At 44.9% G+C, this 23581-nt stretch overlaps 1 protein-coding gene across 3 annotated transcripts in view; it reads left to right on the top strand.

Annotated features, from left to right (window-relative positions):
• Positions 1 to 482: 482 nt before the first annotated feature.
• LRP8 (LDL receptor related protein 8) overlaps positions 483 to 23581 on the top strand; it is a 190963-nt gene continuing 167864 nt past the window's right edge. The window contains exons 1-2 of one of the 3 annotated variants that reach the window (XM_030493884.1): positions 483 to 638; positions 1417 to 1536. In XM_030493884.1, coding sequence (XP_030349744.1) covers positions 563 to 638; positions 1417 to 1536 — 196 coding nt within the window. In that variant the 5' untranslated portion in view covers positions 483 to 562. The remainder of the gene's footprint in view (positions 639 to 1416; positions 1537 to 23581) is intronic. The other 2 variants (XM_030493887.1, XM_030493886.1) reach the window with 2 other exon arrangements.

The raw sequence follows: 23581 nt of genomic DNA, 5'->3' as shown, positions 1-23581 counted from the left end.
CTCTCCAGGTTTCCTGTCGGCACCTTTAGGCATTGGGAGATGCTCTAAGGTCTCGCCGGAGCCTTCTCCAGGCTGAACAAGCCCGGCTCTCTGTCGCTGTAGCTGGGACAGCAGAGGAGAGCTCAGCACCCTGCGCACCTGATGGGAGCGGGGCAGGCCCGTCTGCCCCAGCCGGAGCTGCGGCGTCACACGGCGGAGCCCGGGCCTGCCCCGCTCTCCCGGGGCCGTGGCGGGATGTCTCCCCGAGCTGCGCGGCCGCAGGTGATCCCGGCCGCCCTCTTCCTCCTCCTCAGACGGGCCTGGCGTGTGCCGTGCGCCGGGCCCGCTCTCCCCGGGGTGGGCGGCAGCGCCAGGCAGCCGCCGGGGCCGGGCCGAGCACAGCCGAGCCGAGCGGAGCGGCGGCGCGCGGGGCCCGCCCAGCGGGGCGCGTCACGGCGCGGCGGCGCGCGGCGGGGCGGGGGGCGGCGCCGGCCGCGCAGTCGGCACGGGGAGGCGAGCGGCGCGCGGGCTGCGCGCACCCCGCACACGGCGCTGCCACCGAGGGAGCGAGCGAGCGAGCACCATGTGCGGGGCAGCGCTCGCCCGGCTGCTGCTCCTCCAGCTGCTGCTGCTGCTCATCAACGTGCACCAAGGCAAAGGTGGGTCCGGCGAGTCCCGGCGGCCTCGCCTCCGTGTTCCCGGGGAGGGGGTGAGCGTCCTGCCTTGCTCCGGTCCCCCCTCCCCAGCTCGGTGCGGTGCCCCACGGGAGGGCTGGGACCCGCAAGGGCCCGGGCACGCTCGGGGGTTGCGACCTGCCGAGGCCAGGCACGCTCTTCATCGCGCGGAAGCAACCCTGCCGCTGGTGACAGGAGCTGCCACCTTTAATCCCCTTCTGAGGAGATTTGTGCCTCGGCAGAGCAGCGCTGCACCGTGCGTCTGCAAAGCAGATTTGCTCCGTGTGTCTGTCCCCGTGTGTCCTCCCCGCCCTCAACTTCACGTGGGTCAGTTCCCTCTTCCCGGGCCGGCGCCCGTTCCCCCCCGCGTCCCCAGGTATCTCTGCGTTCTGCCCCGGTAACGGATGCGCGGGAGATCCCAGCATCATTGTGCTTTATAATTTTTCTTTGTCTTTTGCATTTCGGGTTTAACCATCTTCTATTCCCAGGCTCCTTTCCCCCCGCCCCGCCTTCCAAACGATGCCGAGAAGCACGGGAATGGTCCCCGTTATCCCTGCACAAAGCATCTTAGGCATCACCGCCGGTCTCCCGCGGAGGCGCGTCTCCCCCAGCCCCGCACCGAGCCTGGCCCCAGCCCCCACCCGAACCCGGTGGCTATCGGCCCGGCTTATGCGCGGCCGGGACCGGGCAGCGAGTCTTCCCCGGGCTGCCCCCGCCGCGGGAGCGCGCCCCGCTGACCCAGGCGCGGCCCCGTGTCTCGCAGGCGCCGTCAAGGAGTGCGAGGAGGACCAGTTCCAGTGCCGGAACGAGCGGTGCATCCCCGCCATCTGGAAATGCGACGAGGACGACGACTGCTCGGATAACAGCGACGAGGCGGATTGCCGTGAGTGTCCGTGCACCGCACGGTGGGGCGGGGGGCCGGGGCCGGCAAGGGCGCGCTTCCTACCAGCTCTGCACCTCTGCTTTATGAATGAATGAATGAATGAAGTCGCGCCGTGCCCGGCTCCGGCGCCGATTGGCTGCCGGGAGCAGCAGATCGGTGACGCGGCGCCGGGCCCGCCGCGGGGTATGCCCCGCCCCGCGGGTAGCGGCTCGTTGGCGGCCGCGGGCACCGGGAGCTTCCGCCCTCGCCTCCGGCCACGCTTCTGCTCGGAACTCCGAAGGGAGCGGCGCGGTTTGTGTCCTGCGGAACTGGGAGTGGTGTAGAACCCCGGGGAGTCCGCGCTCAGGGCCAGTGACAGGTGCTCCTGTGAAACGCAGCTTACTTACAGGCGTCCTACACGGTGTGGAGTTAGTGTGAGCTTTGTGTTTTAATGTGTGCTTCCTGTCGCGCTGAGAAGGGAGGTGAACAAGCACCACTGCTTGGCAGTGTCAGCCACGTAACGCTGGCTGATTTCCTGGTAGTGTAGGGGAAGAGAGGGCAAGATTTGTGCTTCTGATCCTGAGAAGATAGCAGTCCTCACTTCTCCTTTATTGTGGTCTTGGTGTGTGTGAGTGGCACCCGGTGAACTTTAGGTAGTTTGTAGGGTTGTCCTGTTACCTCTTTGATATTTTGCTTACAGCTTCTGACAGCCTAAGAGAAATTGTATCAACTGCAGAGTGTGAGAGGCATCTGTAAAAGAAGTTACGGAGGCCTAAGTCTGAAAGAGGAATATCTTTAATTTTGAGTTGCAAATACTGTAGCAAGTACCACGTATCTTGAATTATCTCTGTAGGATATCAGATGCTGAATGTGCATCACGTTATAATTCATGGAATGAACTCTTGAAAGTTCACAGACCCAGGGGATGTATCAAGAGGAGTCACTGGCTATGTGCGTGACTATCCTGTTAAACAGCTTCACCCATAAATCTGTGTCAGGTGATACTCAGAGTGAAGTCTGAGTAGATCAGTTTAAGGACAGCAGGGATTCCCAAAATCCTGTTCCTGGGAAACATCTTGATGTTACAACATAAAACATAATGTCTATCTCTGGTGCTTTTGTACTCAGAGGTCTTGGCAGGCTTTGTATGTGCCTAAGTTTGTGATCTGGGGAGTTAGCAGCATTACTTAATTCAGATACAGAAATGTATCTGTATGGTTTATGCAGGAATTATATTGCCACTAGTTAGAGGCAACTTAGGTTTGGAACGTTTCAAATTACAAAAGACTTGGGGAAGCCGAGCTGAGAACTCGCTTGGACTCGTTCATAACTGGGCACGATTCCTCAGAGCTTACGAGTTTCCAGAGAGACACTAATCTGAGGGAGCACTGGCAACGTCTGAGCAGGCTGATAATGGTATCCTTGAAGCTGCCTATTTAAAAGTCCCTCTGGACTGTTGTACAAAGGCTCGGTGAGCTGCAGGTGTGACCTATGGGCTGTGCTTTGCGAGCTGCTGTTTCAGGGGTAGCATCTTGAGGAACAGATTCTGCATCTCACACTCCCCACTGAAGAGCAGGTTTGTGGCCTGAGCTCCTTGCCTAGCAGGAGTAAGTGGGTCTCACAGGGCTGCTTTTTACCTTTCCCTTGTGATCTGCCCTCTAAGCGTTGTATCAGAGAGTGTAAAACAAGATCCTGGTGAATATCAGCTCTGTGTGACTTGTGCTGTGTTAGAATGGTTAGATGGAGAATTGCATCTTATTTAGTTTCATTTCAGAGGGGGTTTTACAGTTGTTGGGTTTGGGGATGGTAGACATAGAATGCTAGCTTGTGGAAGAGAGGTAACTTTTGAGATGTTAGGGAAAAGAATTTTTGCATGTGGAGACATCAGGAAGAGTTCTTCACTTTAATCTGAACTTGGCGTGTATTATTGATGGGGGGGCATAGTACAGAAATTGCTCATGGACCCTTAATTTAGTTCATATATTTGTTGACTTTGCAGTTGCTTCTCCAAGCAGTCTGAAAGACACTTAAATTCCATTTTTCACACATTTTTCTTGCTTACATTGTTCTGAACACAGTTTTCTTTTAGAAATGCATACTGTCTTTCAGCATATGTGATGTTTAGAGTTTTATTCAGTGGGTGAGAGAATATGTTCTGTGTGTTCTTGCTTCTAGACACCACCTCGGTGATTACTGCAGTAATAAACAGATATGTATTTAAATACTATTTTATGAACATATGCAGTAGAAGAAACTGTTCTGGAAAACTCAGCTGGAGTGGTGATAGAGAGGGAAAAGAACATGCAGATATCCCGCTGGGAATGAATACTGATATGGGCCCTGATAAATCCTGGAATTACTTGCTGCTGCCTTTGTCCAGAGTTGATAACATATTTGTAATAGCTCACTGCTGCTTGTGTTTATCCTCCCTTGCTGGAGAGCCAGTATGGTCTTCATCTATGTTAAGGATTGTTTTATGAAACAAGCTTGGTCTACATGGTCTGTGTGCACTGGAAGATTTTGTAACCAAGAGTCTCCATTATACTTCTGGAAGGAGGTAGCTTTTCTGGCAGTGTATTTTTATGTATTTCTTCCCTACTAGAAGCCATCTTTGTGCAAGACTGACATTTTGGGTTATTTTTTGTCATTTTTGCTTTGTTTCCACCCCACCCCTAAAGCTTTGCAGGTATAATGTTGGCTTTTTTTAAAGGAGTTTTAGACTCTTGAGGGCAACATCGTAGTAGTTATCCTGTATAATCTCCTTGGAACTTGCTTTCCATTCAGTAATACTTTTCTGTTGTGGTTGGTAGTTCAAGTTATCTGCCATAGGATGTTGTTAATATGTTAATTGGCAAACATAGGAACTGAAGCATGAAAAAGTAATGATCTCAGCTCTTACTTAAACCAGATTACTCAGTACTGGTTTATAAGGTGTGTTGAATTTATCCTAGGTTGCTCAGTAACCTTCTTATATATCATGGAGCCAAATTCTTTCTTGGCATGTGGCTGTTCACTTCAGAGGTTTTACTTGTGGGAAATGAATGAAATGAAATGAATCCAGTTTGGTTTTCTTCCTTAAGAAAAAAAGGTGCGTAACACGTTTCTTGACTTTAACTGATGTTGCTGATGCAGGCAGGATTTACGAGCTCTCTGGGCACATGGTTCACTTGTGACAGCAGGCAGTAGAGAAATGGGATTTGTTGCTCATGCTATTTGGATTATCATGCATTGGTTGTTTTTGTAAAATACCCACTGCAATACAGACTAGACTGTCTGTCACTGTGGTTCAATTTAAATTATCTTCACAATTTTAGCACACTCCAAGAAGCATCTTTAGAGTTGAGACTTCCTGCCTCTCTGGTCCTCCTCATTTGAGCAAGTATGAGTCCCGCATATTTCATATCGCATATTTCAGTGTTAGCAAATCCTTTCAATAATGGTGATGTTTAAAAAAAAAGTCAAGGAGCCACCAGATAAAAATACATGATTCTTGCAGTGTGAAGACGAAGTGCTGAGCATTTAGGGAAGAGCAGGAAAATAGGGATTGCAGAAAGTACCTTGCCTGTTGGGCAAAAGTAAAAAAAGAACCAAATAGATGTAGGTAGCAAGTAAGTATGAATATAATTAATGCCTTACAAGAAGTAAAAGGAAACAAATCCTGGTAGCAAAAGAACTGTAGTAAAGGAGGCTACTGGGAAGAAAGGAGATGGTGCTCATTTGTATGAGGCAGGTGGCTCCTGAAGCATTAGAGAGGAGGAGGTGCTAGTTGTGTGCATGGTAGAAGTATGTAAAGCTGTACACAGACTGCTTAAACATGAAGATGCCTTTTTCCTGTCCCATTTTCAGAAAGTTACAGCATTTTATGGGAAATAAAAGAAAAAAAAGGAGTAGAGAAGTTCCTTAAGATGTTCCTGTGTATCTACTAAAAGAAATCCCAAGAGAAAAATAGTGACAGTTATGGTGTTTGGGCTGCTGGGGAAATAAAGTCTTAAGCTCTGGAATTAGAAATGTTGGGTAGCTATCGCAGAGTTTAAATCTGTGTAAGACTATTGACTCTGCCCCATACAGGATTATTTGCTTGAGCTCAATTCAGTCAGTGTAGGCCTAACAAGACAAAAACTCAGTCGCAGTTTACAGCTTGAACAGTTGTGATCTGCACTATCTGTGATCCACAAAATGAGGAGAGGGCTCCAGGGTAATTCTGAACATGATTTTTTAGATGCATTTTACTCCTTCCATATACAGGCAAGTGATGCTTTTTCCTCTCAGGAAACTGTGGAAAGTCAAGATTGAATTTTATAACCTATTTCAGAGAATGTTTGCAGATACCCAGTCATCAAGACTTTTCCTTAACGGTATAGCAGCAGCATTACAAAACACCAAAGCTATTTTTATAGTGGGGAAAAATGTCCATTTTCTAAAGCACAATGTTTTGGCAAAAGATCACTCCTTGCTGAGATACTCAGGATGTGGGATGCTGGGTTTTGTTCTATGTCTCCCTCAGGATAGGTGGAGGCTGCAGGGCCAGGTCAGTCTCAGGGCCCACAAGCTGTGTGCCCAGGGTGCCTGCTGCTGCGTGACATGTTGCCCACAATAGAAAGTCCTGGAGCTGCTTTGGTGGGGGAGTGGTTTTGGGAGACTTTTTGCCCAATTTTGCAAGTTTCTTTTTGCTCGCCACTGCAGCTAGCAGAAAACAAGGAAGAACTTGCAAATTGCAGCCAGACACTATATGTTTGACACAAAATAAGAGATAGGGTTTCATAGGGTTTTATTTTTCTGCTGCAAGTAGGGTTCACATTATCTTAACCCGGACCTGAGAGTGGGTAAAAGAGACTGGCACATCTCTGTTTAAATGTTGCACTGTCAATGAATCCTTAAATGTGGCAAAGAGTATAGTTGCAGAAAGCAAGTGGAAGCTTACCCAGTTTGCTGAAATGAAACACCAGACTCAAGGCCACCTCAGCTTTGTAATACCTGCCTGCAGGGGGACACAGCCAAATGCAGAATGACTGCTTCTCTTTTTAAAGCTCCATTTTCCATCTTTGTATTGGGATCCTTTCTGTGGTGTTGCTTTCTGATGAGTACTGTTCACAAGGGTATTTTATACTGGCCAGGACTGAGGCTGCCTCAGGTATGAGATGCAGGCTGAAGGGAGTTACAGTTTCAAAGACTGTTCCTATGTGTCCAGAATTCAGGATAAACACATGGCATCCGCAGACTTCCCTCTGCCTCAGCCCTTGCCCTGCCTTGGGGCCACACTATGTGACTGTATAGCTGCGGCACGCTTCCCTTGCTATCGGGAAGGAGGAAGACTCCTGTTCTGCTGGCTTTGTCCATAAAGAACCTGCAGAGTTTGATTCCTGCTGCTGCCTATGCAGAACTCCAGGAGGCAGCCTGATATTCTTCTTGCTTTTCAGTTCAAATTTCACTAGGGCTGGAATTTGGGAATAAAAATTATCAAAAGCCTATTTGAGAGCTAAAATCTGGATGTGTGAAGGGTTAAATATGGCCTGAGTGGCTTTGAAATGCAGAGTGTAATGGTGTGCCGTGCTTGCAGGTTTTGGGACATGGCAAGGTGAGACAGCAGGCAGTCACAATTGCAATATTATATATATATTATAGAATATATATATTCTATAACTTTTTTGTCCTTTCTTACCTGTTGGTCTAATTTTTCTTCCTGTTCAGTGTTGAGCCAGTATTCTCTGTGCTGAGTGATGGCTGCGTGTTGCTCTGGAGGTGCCTGTGTGTCTTCGATACGTGCACGTCACTATGAGGAGAGTTTTAGGTTTCCTTGACGCACATATGGTTGTATGCTCTTGATTATGTCAGTGATAGTTTAACTGGGTTGTGTGGCCAGCTTGCATGCTCGTCCCAAAACTGGAAGCACTGGGAAGAGTGGTGCAGAGAGGCAGGACATGTTTGCTTGCTTGTGTGCCTGTTGCCTGCCTGTCCTGGTCTGTACCGTGTTCATGTGCAAGCACGGCTCAAAACCAGTTTACTGATCTCTTGTGTTCCACAGTGAATGTTGTTGTTCACTTATCTTCTTTCTTTTCATTATATTCTCATTGTCTATTCTGAGAAAAATAACTTGCTTATTTTGGGGGTTTGGGTTGTCTTCCTTGTGCTGCATCCTTTATGTAGAAAATCAAGTATTATGTACATTTGGGAAACATGCCCTTCTCCACTTCCCCATTTCCTGGCACATTCACTTGAGGAATTTTATTGTCTTGAGATACAAACTGCTTTCCAGGAGGTGGTGTTTTTTCATCAGTCTTGCTCATGGACTGAAAGAGAGAGAACTGGAATAGGACCTCTGAAAAGATGGAAGGGGGAAGTGGGAGGCAGGGGTTAGCCACTGGGGGCATTATGGCTACAGAGGGAGGAGAACTGGATTTTATGGAGTGCTGCTGTGCTATAGGAAGAAACATGGGTTGCTCTAGATACAGTTACAGGAACAAGCTGTGATCTGGAAAACTTTCCTCAGGTCAAGGAGAATGGGAAGATTGAAAATGATTGAGTTCAAGAGGGAAATTATGAAAGTGCAGTCAAACCTGACAGTGGCTTGGTTTGTTTGTCAAAGAGCTCAGAGCTCTCATTCCAGAGCACAGAAACATGTTCTACATTTTGAGCCAAAGGAGGCAAACTTCATCCAGAGCATTTTAATGTATAAAAAGATAACACCTCCCCTCCACAATGTAGACCTCTTTTGTCTGCAGTGTTACAGACTCAGGATTAGCACAGGTTTGAAGTGTGATTTCTTACTGGTTCATCTTAGAGTGGAAGATACTTGGGATAGTTTAATATTAATCAGAAAATGTTTAGAGAATAATAAACAAATTACAGTTGTGAGGCTGAAGGAACCAAGTGTAATATGTTGGTGAACACATTTATCTAGGCTTAAGAGATTGCCAGTGCTAGACGTAATGAGTTTTCTTGACTCTGTTGTCCACCTAAAGGACCATTAAACACTCTGTAAGGCCTGAAAATGTCTGACTATTATTGATTCTCTTAGCTGCTTCTGATAGAGCAGACATGCAGCTTTTGTTTCTGCTTGCTGTCTGAATGGCACCAGCTTTTTATTCACTGGCAAATGTACCATGTCTTTGGTGTGCCTCAGAGAGGGTGATGTTGTATTAGAGGTGCATGTGTGGTAGACTTGGTTTGGTGTGAAGTTCTCCTGGTCCTTCTACTGTTGCTTCTCTGATGCTCTTTTCCTCTCTACAGCCTTCCCATTTACTTGCAGCTTTTCCCTGGTCATTTCAAAGATGTTCCCAAACCATGTTACTGCTCAGCTCTTGCTTTTCTGTGTCATTACAGAACAGTAATGCAGCTGGGGGCTGGAGAACCCTCCTGTGAAGACAGGCTGAGAGAGCTGGGTTATTCAGCCTGGAGAAGAGACGGCTCAGGGCAGACCTTTTAACAGTCTTCCAGTACCTAAAGGGGGCCCACAAGCAATATGGAGAGAGGCTTTTTACAAGGGCAGATAGTGACAGGACAAGGGGGAATGGCTTTAAACTGACAGAGGGGAGATTTAGACATTAGGCAGAAGCTCTTCCCTGTGAGGGTGCTGAGGCGCTGGCACAGGGTGCCCAGAGAAGCTGTGGCTGCCCCATCCCTGGCAGTGTTCAAGGCCAGGTTGGACACAAGGGCTTGGAGCAACCTGCTCTAGTGGAAGGTGTCCCTGCCCGTGGCAGGGGGTTGGAACTGGGTGAGCTTTAAGGTCCCTTCCAACACAAACCATTATATGATTGCCTTAGAAAATGCCATAAGATGTCAATTTTTCTTTCTTTGCTCAGGAAAGCGAATCAGTGAGCTGAGTTCAGTGATAGGGATGAAGATTCGTGTTGCTTCTTGTTTTCTTAAGCAGTGGCACGTCCTTGGTAGCAAAGCAGACTGCCTGCTCCTGAGTGCTCTGCTTCCAGTGCAGACAGCTGGTTCTAGCCAAAGGGAAGCCTACACTATTTTATGGCGCGTGTGTGGGAAGTGTTAAAAATGCTGAGTGTATTTTTCCTAACTCTCTATTTCCTGTTAAAATTATTAATATTTAGATAGCCACAAGGGAGAGGAAGGGGCTAAAAGGCCCTGTGATAAAATTAATGCAGATTTTTTGCTCTGTGGAAAACTTCTTGGCTGAAATACTAATAAGAGGTAACAAACTGATTAGACTTTGAAAGTTATAACAACGCTGTAAGCAAGTTGAAAAACAAAACTAAACCCTTCCAAAGTGAAACGTTTTCAAAAGCTAGATTTTAACTTAAGAGAAGCCAGAAGATTTTTGAAGCAGGGATGTCAGCTCTGTCTCAGATGGTCTCTTAGGGTGACAGAGACTCTGTGTCATGCCCTAGCAATGATGCCCTGGTAGACTGTGGTTCTGTTCCTGGCAAGGACCGTGACTGTTTCCCCAGAGCTGAGGCTGACCCGGCAGCCCTATTCCTTGCTCCTCATGAAGAGGTGAATGAATATTCTTACAGCTCTTCTGCAAGTGGGAGCTGACCCCCAAGTGCCTCATGGTTGTACAAGTTGTCAGCAGCAGAGCCAAGAAATGAGGTCTCCTACCTACCAGTGCAGTGCTCAATACATGCAACCATATTGCTTGCTGCGGAGGTACCTGTTGGACTAATGGAAGTATTTCAATTGTTCCTCTGGGTTTCCTGGCTTTTCTTCAGTCTAAGCTAAGGCCTTACAGTTAATGCCAAGAGCAAGTGTTAGAAACCAGGAGACAACAGGATTTATAGTTGGCTTAGAGTAAGGCTAGTAGTAGCTTTTGGGCTGCAGCCATGTAAAGTGAGCTTTATTGCTTTTTTTTTTCCTTAGGCCTCCTGTTTCTGATACGTCAATATTATTTTTGCATTATTAGTATTGATTAAATGCTTGAGAGCGTGTGTGGCACTGTACCAGGACCAGAGCAGTCAGGGACTCAGTTTCCATGGCAGCCAGAGCACAGTCCTGTACTTGCAGAACCAGAAGGGCTCTTTTTGGCAACCGCTCTCTGTGCTGTGATTACTTTTTTTCAAAGATAGATATATAATTTAAAGTCTAGTTCATCAGTGCTGCAGAATCTTGTCCATCCGGGGTGAGAGTTTTGCCTGCTGTAAGTTTTTTTATCTTCTCTGGAGTTCTAGCTTGGTTTCTGTAGCTTCTGTGGGGGTGATTTATTTTACTTGCAAAACACTGAAAGAGGGGGGGAAAGAGTGTGTTCCATTGAAATAGGTGGAAATTTCCTCTTGATTTTGGTTAAATTTGAAATGTTATGTTGTTGTAGACTTCTTTCCCTTTCCGAGTAGCCTATAGCATAGATTTATCACTTTAAAAAAATAATTGTTGAAGAAATGAGTCTGTACAACAGGCAATAAACTCGTCACTGTACTTTTTACCTCCTTTAGATAACTGCTCCGATTCCAGGTTTTAACTTTAGTTTCTATTTTAACTGGCCTTGTTCTGGCCCAAACTGCCTTCCTAGAGAAGTAATGTATAGTATGATCTACATTGAGGTGACATTTTGCTTCATTTCAAAGGGTGAATTAGAATTTTCTTTTGATCCCAACTCTTTGTTCAGCTGTGCATTACCCAGCAGAGGTTTTCTGTCCGTCTTTGCTTTCCATGTATAAAGTTAATGCAATTAATTTCTTTGGTGGCTTTCCAATCTTTTCCTGGTCTAGTAAAACCTTACTTTTCTAGATCCTCCTGATCTACATGAGTAAGGTTGTAGGTATCTTTCCAGATGCTTTACATGGTTCTCCTACAATACTAGGTACTTGGTTTGCTGATTTAGCAATGATAGTATATTAGTAAATCTTGCTGGATTTACTGGACCTATTTCGTCCAGATATGATGCTCTTCTGTGTGATCCAGAGAGTAAAGAGCATAAAAATAAGCAATAGCAGGAGAAATGCACTGAGAATGTCAGATGTAAACTTACAACTGTTCCTGTAGACTTCTCATCCTTAATCACAATTGCATCTATGCAGCTACTTATAAACGGAGAGAAATGCCCCAGTTTCTTTGATACCAAATGTCGGTGTTGACTGATATAGGCCAAGAAATACACCTCCAGTCCCTGTAACCGAGTGGTTCTATTCTTGTTGGTGTAGTTGTGTTATGCTGATTACACATTTGTCATTCAGTGGCTGGTTAGCAGTTTAGCTTTCTATAAATCATCACCATATAAGTGGACTAAATATTACCTTATGGATTTGAAAACTGATGCTTAGAGAAGTTATCCTTTGCCCAAGGCTGTAGAGTGATTCAGCAACTCATTGTGAACAGAAGTGACTCATGAAAAATGTTCTCAATTTCTTGTTCTCTGTCATAGAGTTTGCAAAATCATGGGATCATTTAGGATGGAGAAGACCTTTAAGATCATTGAGTCCAACTGTTAAATGATCAGAGAAATCCCAGTGTTGAGAGAACTCACTATTTCAAAATAGAATCATAGAATAGTTAGGGTTGAAAAGGACCTTAAGATCATTTAGTTCCAACCCCCCTGCCATATTAGTGTTGGGTCAAGTACATGAAATACTTCACATGCATCACTTCTTGTATTCAGGAGCAGAGGCACAAAATACAGGTGCTGGAGGGCGAACATGGGATTTGTTTTACTTTTCAACTTGGACTTCTTTCGTTTTGTACATTCTAACTTACCCTGAAGAATAACAGAGCACAGCCTGTGCACGGACAGTCATCACTGTTCCTGTTTTGAGATTGCACTTGACAAATGTTGTTCATTGCTAAAGAGGCTCTTTCCATTTCATGTGGAGTCCGTGTCCCTCCAGACCTCCGTTACCTCCATGCTCACACCTCACTGTTATCTGAGCACTGACTATTGAAGCCGTTTATCACTAGTACACCCTTGCCTTGATGAAGTGTAACATATCCTTGTTCTGGCAAGAACCATTTGTTCTATTGCTGCCTCTCTTTTCCTTCTTCCTCTCTTGCGTAAAGCAATAAAGATACAATTTAGATTGCACAACTCTTAGGTTTGTACAACAACATTCATTTGTGCTGGCTTGATAAGTGGGGCTGCATCCTTACCTTGGTGGCAATAACAGGTAGCACTTAAATTAGCTGGGTACTGCTGGGTGATCCCATTGGGCTTGTTATGCGCTTTCAAAGGGGTAACCTATATGGGCACAATTCTTTGGTGGATGATAAATAATGAGGTTCAGAGGGAAGCTCTGGAACAATCTCTGCCAGGTTAACATTGGTGTGTTAAAATTGCAGGCTTTCCTTCAAGGAATTGCTCTTCGGTAGATGATTTCTGTTCCCCTTTACACGAGAGCTCTTTAACACAGATTTCTGCCCTATTTTTTCTAAAATAAAGTGTTATGTATGTTTGCCCAAGGTGCCAGTGCGTGTTGATCCCTGAAGTGGAATGAGGATTAAGGAGCTGCCTTGACAGGTGCTGAAAAGAATCGCATCCGTCCAGCTCGTGGCTGGAGGGCCTCGCATTGTGGCATGGCACTTCAAAGGGTGTGAGTGCAGAGCAGGGGAGAGATCCTGGTGCCTGCAGTGAAAATCCAAGCACCCTCCTCTAGAGGGAAATCATAAATAACATCGTTAATTTTGATTCATGGTCGTGGACCAGCATGTTCCTGAGTGATGTGGAGCCCTTCCCAGGCTTGCATGCAGCATCTCATTGCCTTGCTGGAATCGTTTTCCTTAAGTCTTTCACCGTGAGTTTAGCCTTTCATTCTTATGGCCCTATTTCACAGAGTGCCTGTCCTCAACAGCAATGCACAAAGCCTTTGTTAGCACCTTCTCTTGCTCGGGCATTGAAGGAGACTCTGCAAAGCTTGGCTGAAAGCAGCGGGTGTTTCTTCACATTTGATTATGCACACAATCATGTGAATGCTGCCAGCCTTGTTTTGTGCAAATACTTGAGGAAAGGATTAATAGCTCCTGCACAAATGCTGTATTTCAGCTGTCTGGAATCTGCTAAGTTCACCCTGCCCACATCTGTTTAGTTCATTTACAGTGTTTTTAAACTTGGAGGCTGAAATCCAGGTGGGGGCTGCTGGGGTGACGGTGCTGGAGAGGCTGGAGCTGACGTGGAGCTTCACACCTGCCTACTGTTGACTCCAACTCAGTTCAGGGCGGTTGTGCACCAAATTGTCGGGCGTACGATTGGCAAAGGATAACCCAGAAGATGTAAGTTCACAGAACAAAAGCCGTCGCCTGTCTCTGAGCAGTTCTGATCCTTCAGCTTTTGAGGTCAGGACTGAAATACTTTGCACCCTGGGAAATGGTGCATTCCTGCAGTAAGAGCCAGGTTTGTGCAGCGGTTTACAGGGTCCTCAGCTTACAGGGTTGTTGCCCTGGCAGCTTCATCTCTGCCTTCTCAGCACCCTGTAGGAGTGTTTCAAGAAAACTTGAAACCAAAATAACCTTTTAGAAGAGTGTTTTCTTTCCTTCCTTCTCAATGTAAGCTGGATAGCTGTCAGTGGGTTGTCCATAATAGTAAGGGTTGAGCAGTGATCTTTGTTACTAATAGGTTCCTCTTCTGTACTGTGTTGTGCAGGCTTCACTATCACATTACAGGGTTGATTTTACAGTGCAAAAAAAGATGCTTCTCTGGCAGTGAAAACCACAGAGGGGGAGGAAGGCAGCCAAGTACGGGACCTGTTTTGCCCCCATGGGGGAGTGTGAGTTTGAATGTGGCATTAGAAACATGTGCCAGGGTTTAGGGCAGAATCTTGCTGTATTGTTTTTCTCCCTGCTATTTGTTTTTACTGAAGTCTTGTGGGATTAGTTTCTTGAGGGAAGAAACAAGCATGATGAGACCTAGAACAACAACCCAAAATTCCCTAATGCTTTTCTTTTAAAAACTAAGGCCATTTGTTGTGACTGTGGTACACCTGAAAGCTGGTCATCTCTCCTTGAGCTGTTTGGGAGTGAATTTCCTGTGGATGAAGCTTTTGGTGCATCAACTTGACCTTTACATAGAAAAAGGCCATGTGTAAATGTCATTTTTCTGCAGTAATCAGTTGGGATCATCTGTTATTGTGTTGGTTTCTTTTCCCCCTCTGCTTTTATAATAGCAGAGATTTTTACAGCAGTTCGATACACAAGGATGGTGCAGGTTTCACTGTCTTATGTTGGATAAATTCTCATGATGGGAAGGAGAAGATTCATACCTGTAAGTGCTGTGTGTGTATGAGAGAGAGAACTGGATATTAAATGGACGATGGAGGATTTAATTTCATTCTGAAGTGTTAAAAATCAAAATATTAAACAATGAGTATCCCAGGATTTGAGGAAGATCATTGTGGCATTTGGTGGGGTTTCCTTATTACTTCAGTCCTTGGACAGCCCTGTTCCCTGTTGTTGAAGTTTGATGAAAGAAAACATCTTGTTTGCGTGATGGCTCAGCCTGATCTTGTGCTGCAGAAGCCTCTGATCAGGAAACGCTGATCTGTTATTTCAGGTTGCTGACTAACAACTTGGCCCTGTAGCTTCATAACACGGCCTGGCCTCCCCCCTGCTGGCACAGCTCTGGGAGATTGATGTATCTTAGCTGGAAAATCTGCTGCTGTGGGCTTAGAAAGGCTGAAAGGAGATGGGTTTGTGTGGTCTTTAAGAGAAGAGCCCTGCTCCGCCTCGCTGTGTCTGTGGGGCTGTACCCACATAGCCGTGCTGGCAGATGCTCCTCTGGTTTACTCAGGGTCATCATCTCCCATCCAGTCTCACCTCAGGTATGAGGGAGGAGGAGTTGTCAGGGGAGTATGCTGGATAAAACATCACATTTTAAAGTGATGTTTCAAGGGACCTTTTGTTCTCCGCAGCTATAAGCAGTCACAGCTGACAGTGAGGAACCTTTCCAAACTCAAAAAAAATCAATGGTTGCAGTCCTGTTTTGTTTTCTGCACTAGTTTTAACTAGGGTATTGCCCTCTTTTCTTTTAGCCTCCAGAAGTGCATGGAGCATCATCGTGGACCCAGAGAAAATCAAGGTCCAATGCTTGCTTTGTAATGGTAGAGATTCAAATGGTTTCTGCAGTACTGCAGACAGGACTAATGGAGTGCAGGAAGAAAAGCAGGCTTGCTGGGGAGATCCGTGTTTGTTGACTACTCCTTCATCACAGTCAAGTTGACAGTTCCCACCTACTTACGTGCAGAGTAGACTCGATGTGGGGCAGCAATGTCTGGGCTTGGACCACTGTTTTATTCCAAGTGAGGGTTAACTCTTCTGTGATTCTGTCTTGGAGAAGAAAGTACAGTTTCATTCTATTCCTGATCTCGTGCATCCCCCAGCTACATCGCTGTGTGAGGACTTGCCACAGGCAAGCCATGAAAATAGAAACCATCCATATTTTATTGACTATTTGTTCAGTCTGTATCCAGCACTACTTTTACGTGTGTTCTCCAGTGTCCTGCTGAAAGGAAGATCAATCACAGGCTTATTTTAGTTTGCATTATCCCTAGTTAAAGAATGATCTTTCTTTCAATTTGGACATTGTAAAATTTCCCCCTTAGCTGCTGGTAGGCTGCTTAGTCAGCATTTACAGCTTTACTCTTTTGTGGAAGGGGCTGAACTCACTCCCAACAGCTAGTGTGTTATTCCTACAGCTAAAGCAGGTTCTTTATGTGCTATAGTTGCAGCCTAATCTGTCACAACAGGGATGGAGCCGAGGGAAATGAGCAGCATTTCTCAGTCCCACAAAGTGGTGTGCGGGCTATGCCTCTACCGCCGCTTGGGTTGAGCATCCCCAGTTGATGGTCCTTGTCCTGCCTGACAGTCTTTTTCCTGGTCTGAATATGGCTTGGAAAGTCTCAGTATTATTGCTGTAATCCACTTCCTTGTGGATAAACTTTTAAGTTCTTGTTCTGGTTTAGATATTGTGCAATATATTCCACTGACAAAAAACCAAACCAAAAAAACCCCAACCCTGAGCCATGTGGAGAGGCGTTTCCTCCTGCTACGCTGCAGGCTACTATGACTGCGGAGCAGAACTCTTGGTGAGTTCAAAGTCAGTTTATTGTTGCTGTGTGAGTATTTAGTGAGTCACTGTAAACCTCTCTAATTCTGTTACGTCAGTAACTTACATCCTGCTTTTTCAGTACCCATTTCTCAGCTAGTATTAATAGGGTTTTCCTGTAATATATATAGATACTAAGCCATTTCCAGTGTATTAGATTTTTAGTTTGGCTGCAGAAAATGGCCAGGAAGAATTGCCAGATGTGTGGGCACTCTACATTTCTATCCCTGATGTGCTTTTGTTTGTAAGTGTATGAACTTGATGGAGATTTGTTTTGATGAGCTTTTGCCAGGTTGGACTTCTGTTCAAACAGCATTATGTCTGGATGAGTCAAATAAACTGCCTTTGTGTTTGCCAGCATGCTGTCTCTTCTCCAGATGTGGTTCAGTCCTGCTGAATCTATTGTGTTACAAAGCTCTTGTAGGGAGGCAGCTATAAAGTGAAATTGTGCTGCTCTTGCAAGGATCCTTGTTCATGAAGGCTTCATGCAGCCCCTCTGGTGACAGCATTTAGGGCCTGTGTTTTGGGGGAACATGCCCGTGAGAGCCAGGCTTGCTGAAGGGCAATTCATGTGCTTTGGACAGTTATGTCCAGTTCTCCACTGGAAACGTGCCTCCCTGTGCACAGACCTTATAGTGTAAGCTTGCTTGGTTGGGCTCAGACACGGGAAGACAAGGAGAAAACCTAGAGAGAAATAAAGTGTCACCAGGGCTGAGAATGAGCTCCCCATGCAAGGTCTGGTGAGGCAGCCAGATCTCAGCCATGCCTGAGCTTTGTGGGTTTCATAAATGCAGCTTGCATGATTCCTGTTGAGAACATGTGCCCAATGTGGACAACCCATAAAGGGCAGAAAGAGGATGTGATGGGAAGGGCAGGCTGAAAGCTTGACAAAACACATCCCTGTTTCAACAGGCTCTGTGGCAGGCTGTCCCCTCCTCACCCAAAGAAACTGTGTAAACTTAACCTTAGATGTCATCAGAGGAAGTCCTCATCTGGAAATGAAGAGCTGTTTGTGCTCAGGTCTGTTTGTTAGCCTCACATTGCTGGCAATAATTGTGATGGTGTGTTCTGCATCACATAGATCTCATCACTTCTTTGGGAGTGAATAACTCCCTTCCAGCACCAGATGACACTAGTTGGATCCCAGTTGTCATGCTGTAAAGGTGAGTGGCTTTCCCCCTCTCATGACCGAGTCTGATGGGGTGACAACACAGTTACTGAAACTTGCCAAGCAGCAGATACGCCCCAGGGAAGCAGGAGACCTCTGCACTGGTTGATTGTTGCTATTTCCTGTGGAACTGGCTTTGCATACAGAAAACTATCGCTGTCAATTCAGAGAACTGGAAGGGTGCAGCTGCATGTCAGTGGGGTGTTTTTGTGTTGCAGTAAGTAGCATAAGGAAAATAAAAATGCTTACCTTACCCATCTGACTATTAGTGGGGCAGATAGGCGCTCAAAGTAATATTTAGGTTATTCAGTAAATGCCCTATTTTTAAAAATGAAAGCAAGAAGTCTTATTATAGCCAGCAAGAAGTGCAGGGTACTTAGCTCTGTTAAAATGTGGGCTATTTATTCAGGCAGGGCCAGGGTCTTGGTGTAAAATACCTTTTTATCTTATATTGGTGCCTTTCTAAGTTGGCATTGACAAGCTCCTTCAGCTCTCATTTTCCCAATTTACCTCCTTATAGGATGGGGAAATGGTTTATCTTTATTTTGTATATTAGTGCAGTTGATATATGGCTGAAAGAGTGGAATAGGAGCTTGGTATTGCTATTTAGTTAAATGTGTGTGCTTGCAAACAAAACCAGCAAGTTGGCATTTGGTCAAGAGAAGCAGCTTTCAAGTTTAGGGGGACGGACTTCTGAATCCAGTAAGAATATTGAATGCAACCCAGATGGCATCCTGGAGGGAAGTTTTGTGGCATCAATTAGCTTTTAGGTGACCATGCTTCCAGCCAACTGTGAGTTATTTGGCAGCTTGCCACTTGACTGTTAGTGAAAATCCAAGAGCAATGAGTTGAAATAGAGTTCCTGAGAGACAAAAAGATGTCTTCACTTGAGAGAAGAGATTTGTGGGTACTGTTTCTTAAATGATTTAAGCTGTCTGCTCTCATACAGCCCCATATCTCAGCCTCATTTATATACATTTCTTTGTATAAATAAACCATTTCAAACTTCTCTCAAATTTCACATGAAATTTGGTCTCAGGAAGGAATCTGAAAATAAAAGGGCCATCAATAGCTGGACCAGTGTGCTTGTAGCTATTAGAAGGTGAGCTTAATTTAACATTCCCTTCTGGAAATGAAGTTCTTATCTAGATTTTTAGGACTAGGGTATTTCCACTGCAGGTTAAGACTATATGAAGCTGTTGCACTCTGGACTCAAAAGGAGCTGCTAAATCCCTGAAAACCTGGCTCCATTGTAGTAGATTGTAGTACCACAGTTTCATATCATCCCACTGAGAACTGAGTCGAAAGAGCAAGTATGAGTAAACACCCATTATGGGACAGCTGTGGGAACGTGACTTACCTGATACTGGAATGACTTGGAATCATTTTTTGTTAACTTACACGATGTGCATCAGCTTACAGAAATACTTCTTTATGGCTTTCCTGTTTTCTTTTGGTTTTTGAAAGTCCATTTTAAAGGGGCTTAAAATCATCTCCGTGTCTCAGGTGCTAACATTTCAGATGGCTTTTGCATCCGTGCAACAAGGGATAATGAGGTTTGTAGAGCAGATGTTCTGGAAGCCTGCACTGCAGTGTGCCTGGCTGTTTCTGGCTACAAAGATTTACTCCTGAGTGTATTGTTTTCTTTTTATGTAGGAGAACAGCAAATTCCCAAACAGTCTTTTCTATCCAGTCAAGACTTCAAGATCTCATATTAGATTTAATCATAAGTGCTTCACTAAGAGCTCTAAAAAGGAACAGTTTTGCTCTCAAGATCTTATTTCAGCTGCTCATTACTGACTTTTTACTCTGCATTGAAATGTGGCTTTTCAAAATGAGCAGAAGTGTTTGCAATGAAGTAATGATGGTGAGATTTTCCACTCCATTCTCCTGAGCTTAACAATTAAAAAAGAAGAAAAGCCCCCAGGGAAAGTAGAATTCTACCATTATCCCAGAATTGCCTTCTGCTGTGTACTACCTTGTGTGTACTGCCTGTTGGAGGAAGAAATGGGGTTTTGGAAATAGCCAGATAGGAACAAGGATATGAGTTGTGAATATGGATGTGTGCTAAGAGTGACCTAGGACTACCTTTATAGAACACAAGGTGTTCTTACATAAAACACAAAATATTTGAACAACCTGCTCTAGTGGAGGGTGTCCCTGTCCGTGACAGGGGGTTGGAACTGGATGAGCTTTAAGGTCCCTTCCAACCCAAACCAGTCTGGGATTTTATGATTCTTCATGGCACTTTTTGGGCTGGAGATGTGTTTTTGCTCAGTTTTTTCACATCATGTAAGGTTGCAGCTGCTCCCAGTGTAGCTCTTATGAAAAAAAAAAAACCAACAGTGGTTTGCTTTTGAAAAGCATTAAATGCCAAAAGGTATTCAGTGGATGTAGCCTTTTTGATCAAGAAGTTACATCTGATTTTTTACTGAACAGATAATACTATATGCAGGTGTGCTTTCCCTCGTTTAGTCAGCTATGTCTGGTTTTCACAGTCAAGGGCTTAGGCAGCTGATCTTCTGCCTTTCAAAGGCCACCAATTTGCTTCAATTCCAGAGGGGTCAGGTCTCTTTCAGAAGTGACTTTGCTAGGTCATGCCTTCTGGCATTGGCCCAGTACAGCACACACGTTTGTTTTTACAACTTCAAAAAGATGTGGTTTGAGAAACAACAATAGCTTTGAGGAAGGACCTGGAAGCACAGCACTAAAATAAGAAAAGCTTTCAAAGCTTCCCAGGATGGCATGTATGGGGAAAAATACTACACATTCAGAGCAATACAGTGGAAGATTTTGGGTGGGGGGTGTGTAAGCTTTGTAAGCTTTCAGTTGAGAATCAGAAACAGACACTAGTTTCTCGTTTCCATCTTACTACTACTGAGTTGGGGTCAGTTATGCTGCAATTCTGAGCAAACTCACCTCCAGTTTGGAGTCAGTGGAAATCGCAGGGGTTTCCTCGACCTGGTTCTTGTGTTTCATCGTGACTACTGAAGGAAGAAACAAGGGCATGTAATCTCAGGCATTTTACAAGTAAAGCCAAACCAGAACGTTATTTTTAGATCTGATTTTTTAAAATGCCTGCTGAAAGAGCTTTCTCTCCTCTGCTTTGCATAAGAATGAACCTGGCAATCAGATCCTAATGTAAATAAAACCTGCAGCTCAATCAATATTTTGTTCTGCTTCTGGCACGTAGAAAATAAAATTACAGAAGAGCTGGTTAATTTTCACAATTAATGCTGATTTTGCATTGAGTCACCTGAAATCTCTGCAAAATCTTGGTCAGAGAATTTTCTTCTTTCTCCAGAGGTCTCATTGTCACGGCACTCGTCTGTTCTGAGACTTTAATTTTCATACTACTTTTGGCAGAATCATGTTTGAGAGCTGCACATTTCTCTTCTTTAAATACCACAGCAATTAGGAAGACATCCTGACAACTGAGTCATCTGAGTGACTTTCCTCTCATCCTCAATACAGGATGAATCCTCCTCCTGCCTGATGCACAGGGACGTTCGATTCCTTCCTCTTAATTACTTCCAGTAGTTTATGCAGTGATCTACCAGCTACTGTGCGGGAGAGAGGAAGCAATAAATATGGCAGAGAGTTGCTATGCATATACAATTTCTGTTGCTGGCAAAGTTTGAAGTCTGCTTCAATTTTCCCTTGAATCATTCCAAAGAATCCCTCCAAAATGTTCTAATATCTTGTCAGGGCTGTGCTCCAAGGATACTGGATGAACTGTCAAAACCCAAAGTGCTACAGCACTTCCCGTATGCAACAGCAGCTGCTGCAAGGAGGAGAGGAAACAGTGCACTGTTCCCTTCTGCTAGCAACAGCAGGAAGGTCTTGTAAGGGGCACTGTAATATTTTAGTACCTGCTGGGACAGTTTATTTTCTTCTTATCTCTAAGGCAGAAAAGCCTCACCAAGCTGGAAGGCACTTACATTTTTGGAAACTCAGCTGCTGATCATCAGCACCGAGAGCTGAACTTTAAATCTGATGCAGCCAAAGGTGTCTGAGGCTAAAAAAGATTTTGAAAGCATTGGGATATTTCCAGATATAAGACTGTTAATCTCCAGAGTAGACAAGACCTTGCTTTAACCTCTGGGCTCTGAACAGTGTCTGTTGTTGTGTTGATGTGGTTTTGGTCAGTGTAAGTCCAATTTAATCCTCAGTCAGAATTTGAACGTCTGTGGCTTTCACATTTTGAAGTCAGCACTGCTGCTCCTGCGGGATCATCTGATGTGGGTTTATGCAGGAGACATTAGTTTTTCCATTAACATGTGGCAAATGCTCATTCTCTTCTGCCTCTCCCCAAGGTTTTTGGCATGGCACTGCATTCCTATCACGTCACTGCTTTTGGACTCATGACTTTCCTATCCTCATGGGACATTTTAAATTTAGTTTTTCTGTTTCATCATGGTGGGTACTATTTGATGGTGGTTTTGTTCAATGTCTGGCCTGATTCTTTTTGAATGCTTTTCATATTTTATTGAAATGACAAAAAGAGGACTCGCCTCTTACCCTCTGGTCTAGTGGTGACTCAGCAGCCTCTCAGACTTGCAAACCTGCCAGGAATTCAGGCCGTGTGGCTCAGCGTGGTTTGTGCTGGTCATCCCCAGAAAAGATAACTTGTGGCCCAAAGGAGGACAGCTGTGTTTCTGTTCCTGGCTTAATTCTTATGTTTAGGGTTGCCTGGCCTTTGTGCCATCGTCACCTTTATGTCTGAGAAGAAAACAGTGACAAAATCTTCTCTACAGACTTGTTTTGGCAGCACCAAAACCAGTGGAAAAGTGTGGTTTGTTTTTGCCTTTGAAATCCTCCTGCAGAAAGGCTGCAAGCATGGAGGCAGAACTTAGGAAATAAAGAGCTGTTGGGTGAGTTCAGACTCTGACCACTTCCCTCCCAAGTAGGAACAATATTTTTTGGTTGCTGCTTACGTTGATTTGAGATGATGTAGGGTTTTAAGTGGGAAATATTTCTCAGGCAGTTATCAAACCAGACCTATCCAGCTATCCCTTCTGGGTGTTTTCTTAATCAATAGGATCCCCGTTTTTCCAGTCTAAGTCATATCATAGAATCCCAGACTGGTTTGTGTTGGAAGGGACCTTAAAGCTCATCCAGTTCCAACCCCCTGCCACGGGCAGGGACACCTTCCACTAGAGCAGGTTGCTCCAAGCCCCTGTGTCCAACCTGGCCTTGAACACTGCCAGGGATGGGGCAGCCACAGCTTCTCTGGGCACTCTGTGCCAGTGCCCCACAGCAAGGTTGCTTTTAGGTTTTCTAATGTCTTTCTCTTCCATTTGACTTTCTATAGTTTATTGCAAAATACAAAACCGTTGCTCTGATCTGGTTACCTCCTGTTTGGTATTAGTTTCTGAGATGAGTACCTGAAAAACACAGCCAATCCATGACACTAATGTCACTAATTACAGCTAATGAGTGTTTTTTAAAGCATTCTCACAAGCAGATCCAAACCCAGCCTGGCAAGGTTTCAGGCTTGGGTTTCTATTGCTTTTTATATTTTTATCAAGTTCTAAAATTTAATGTTTCATTTGGCTGTAGACAATTGTCTGATTTTCTTCAGATCTCTGAGCATCGTGGCTCTGGCTGGAAGATTTAAGTCTTTATGGCAGGGGGTTGGAACTAGATGATCTTAAGGTCCTTTCCAACCCAGACCATTCTATGATGATATGATGTCACATATCAACACAAAATGAATCTTTTCCAGTTCACAAAATAAAAGAAGAAATTGTCTGTTTGAGTTTCTGCTCTCAGTGTAGGTTTGAAATTCATTCCGCGATCTTCCACACTCAGTTTATAAATCTGTTCCTATTTTTGCTTGGTTTGTTTGGCCTGGTTATAGTTGTCAAGATCAGTGAGATGAGAGTTTTTCTTAATCAGGAGGCATTTATTAAAGAAAA

Source organism: Strigops habroptila, chromosome 8 (genome assembly GCF_004027225.2).
Source record: "Strigops habroptila isolate Jane chromosome 8, bStrHab1.2.pri, whole genome shotgun sequence".
NCBI classification, from domain to species: domain Eukaryota; kingdom Metazoa; phylum Chordata; class Aves; order Psittaciformes; family Psittacidae; genus Strigops; species Strigops habroptila.
The sequence above is the reverse complement of the archived record's forward strand: the minus strand, read 5'-3'. Positions and strand labels throughout refer to the sequence as shown.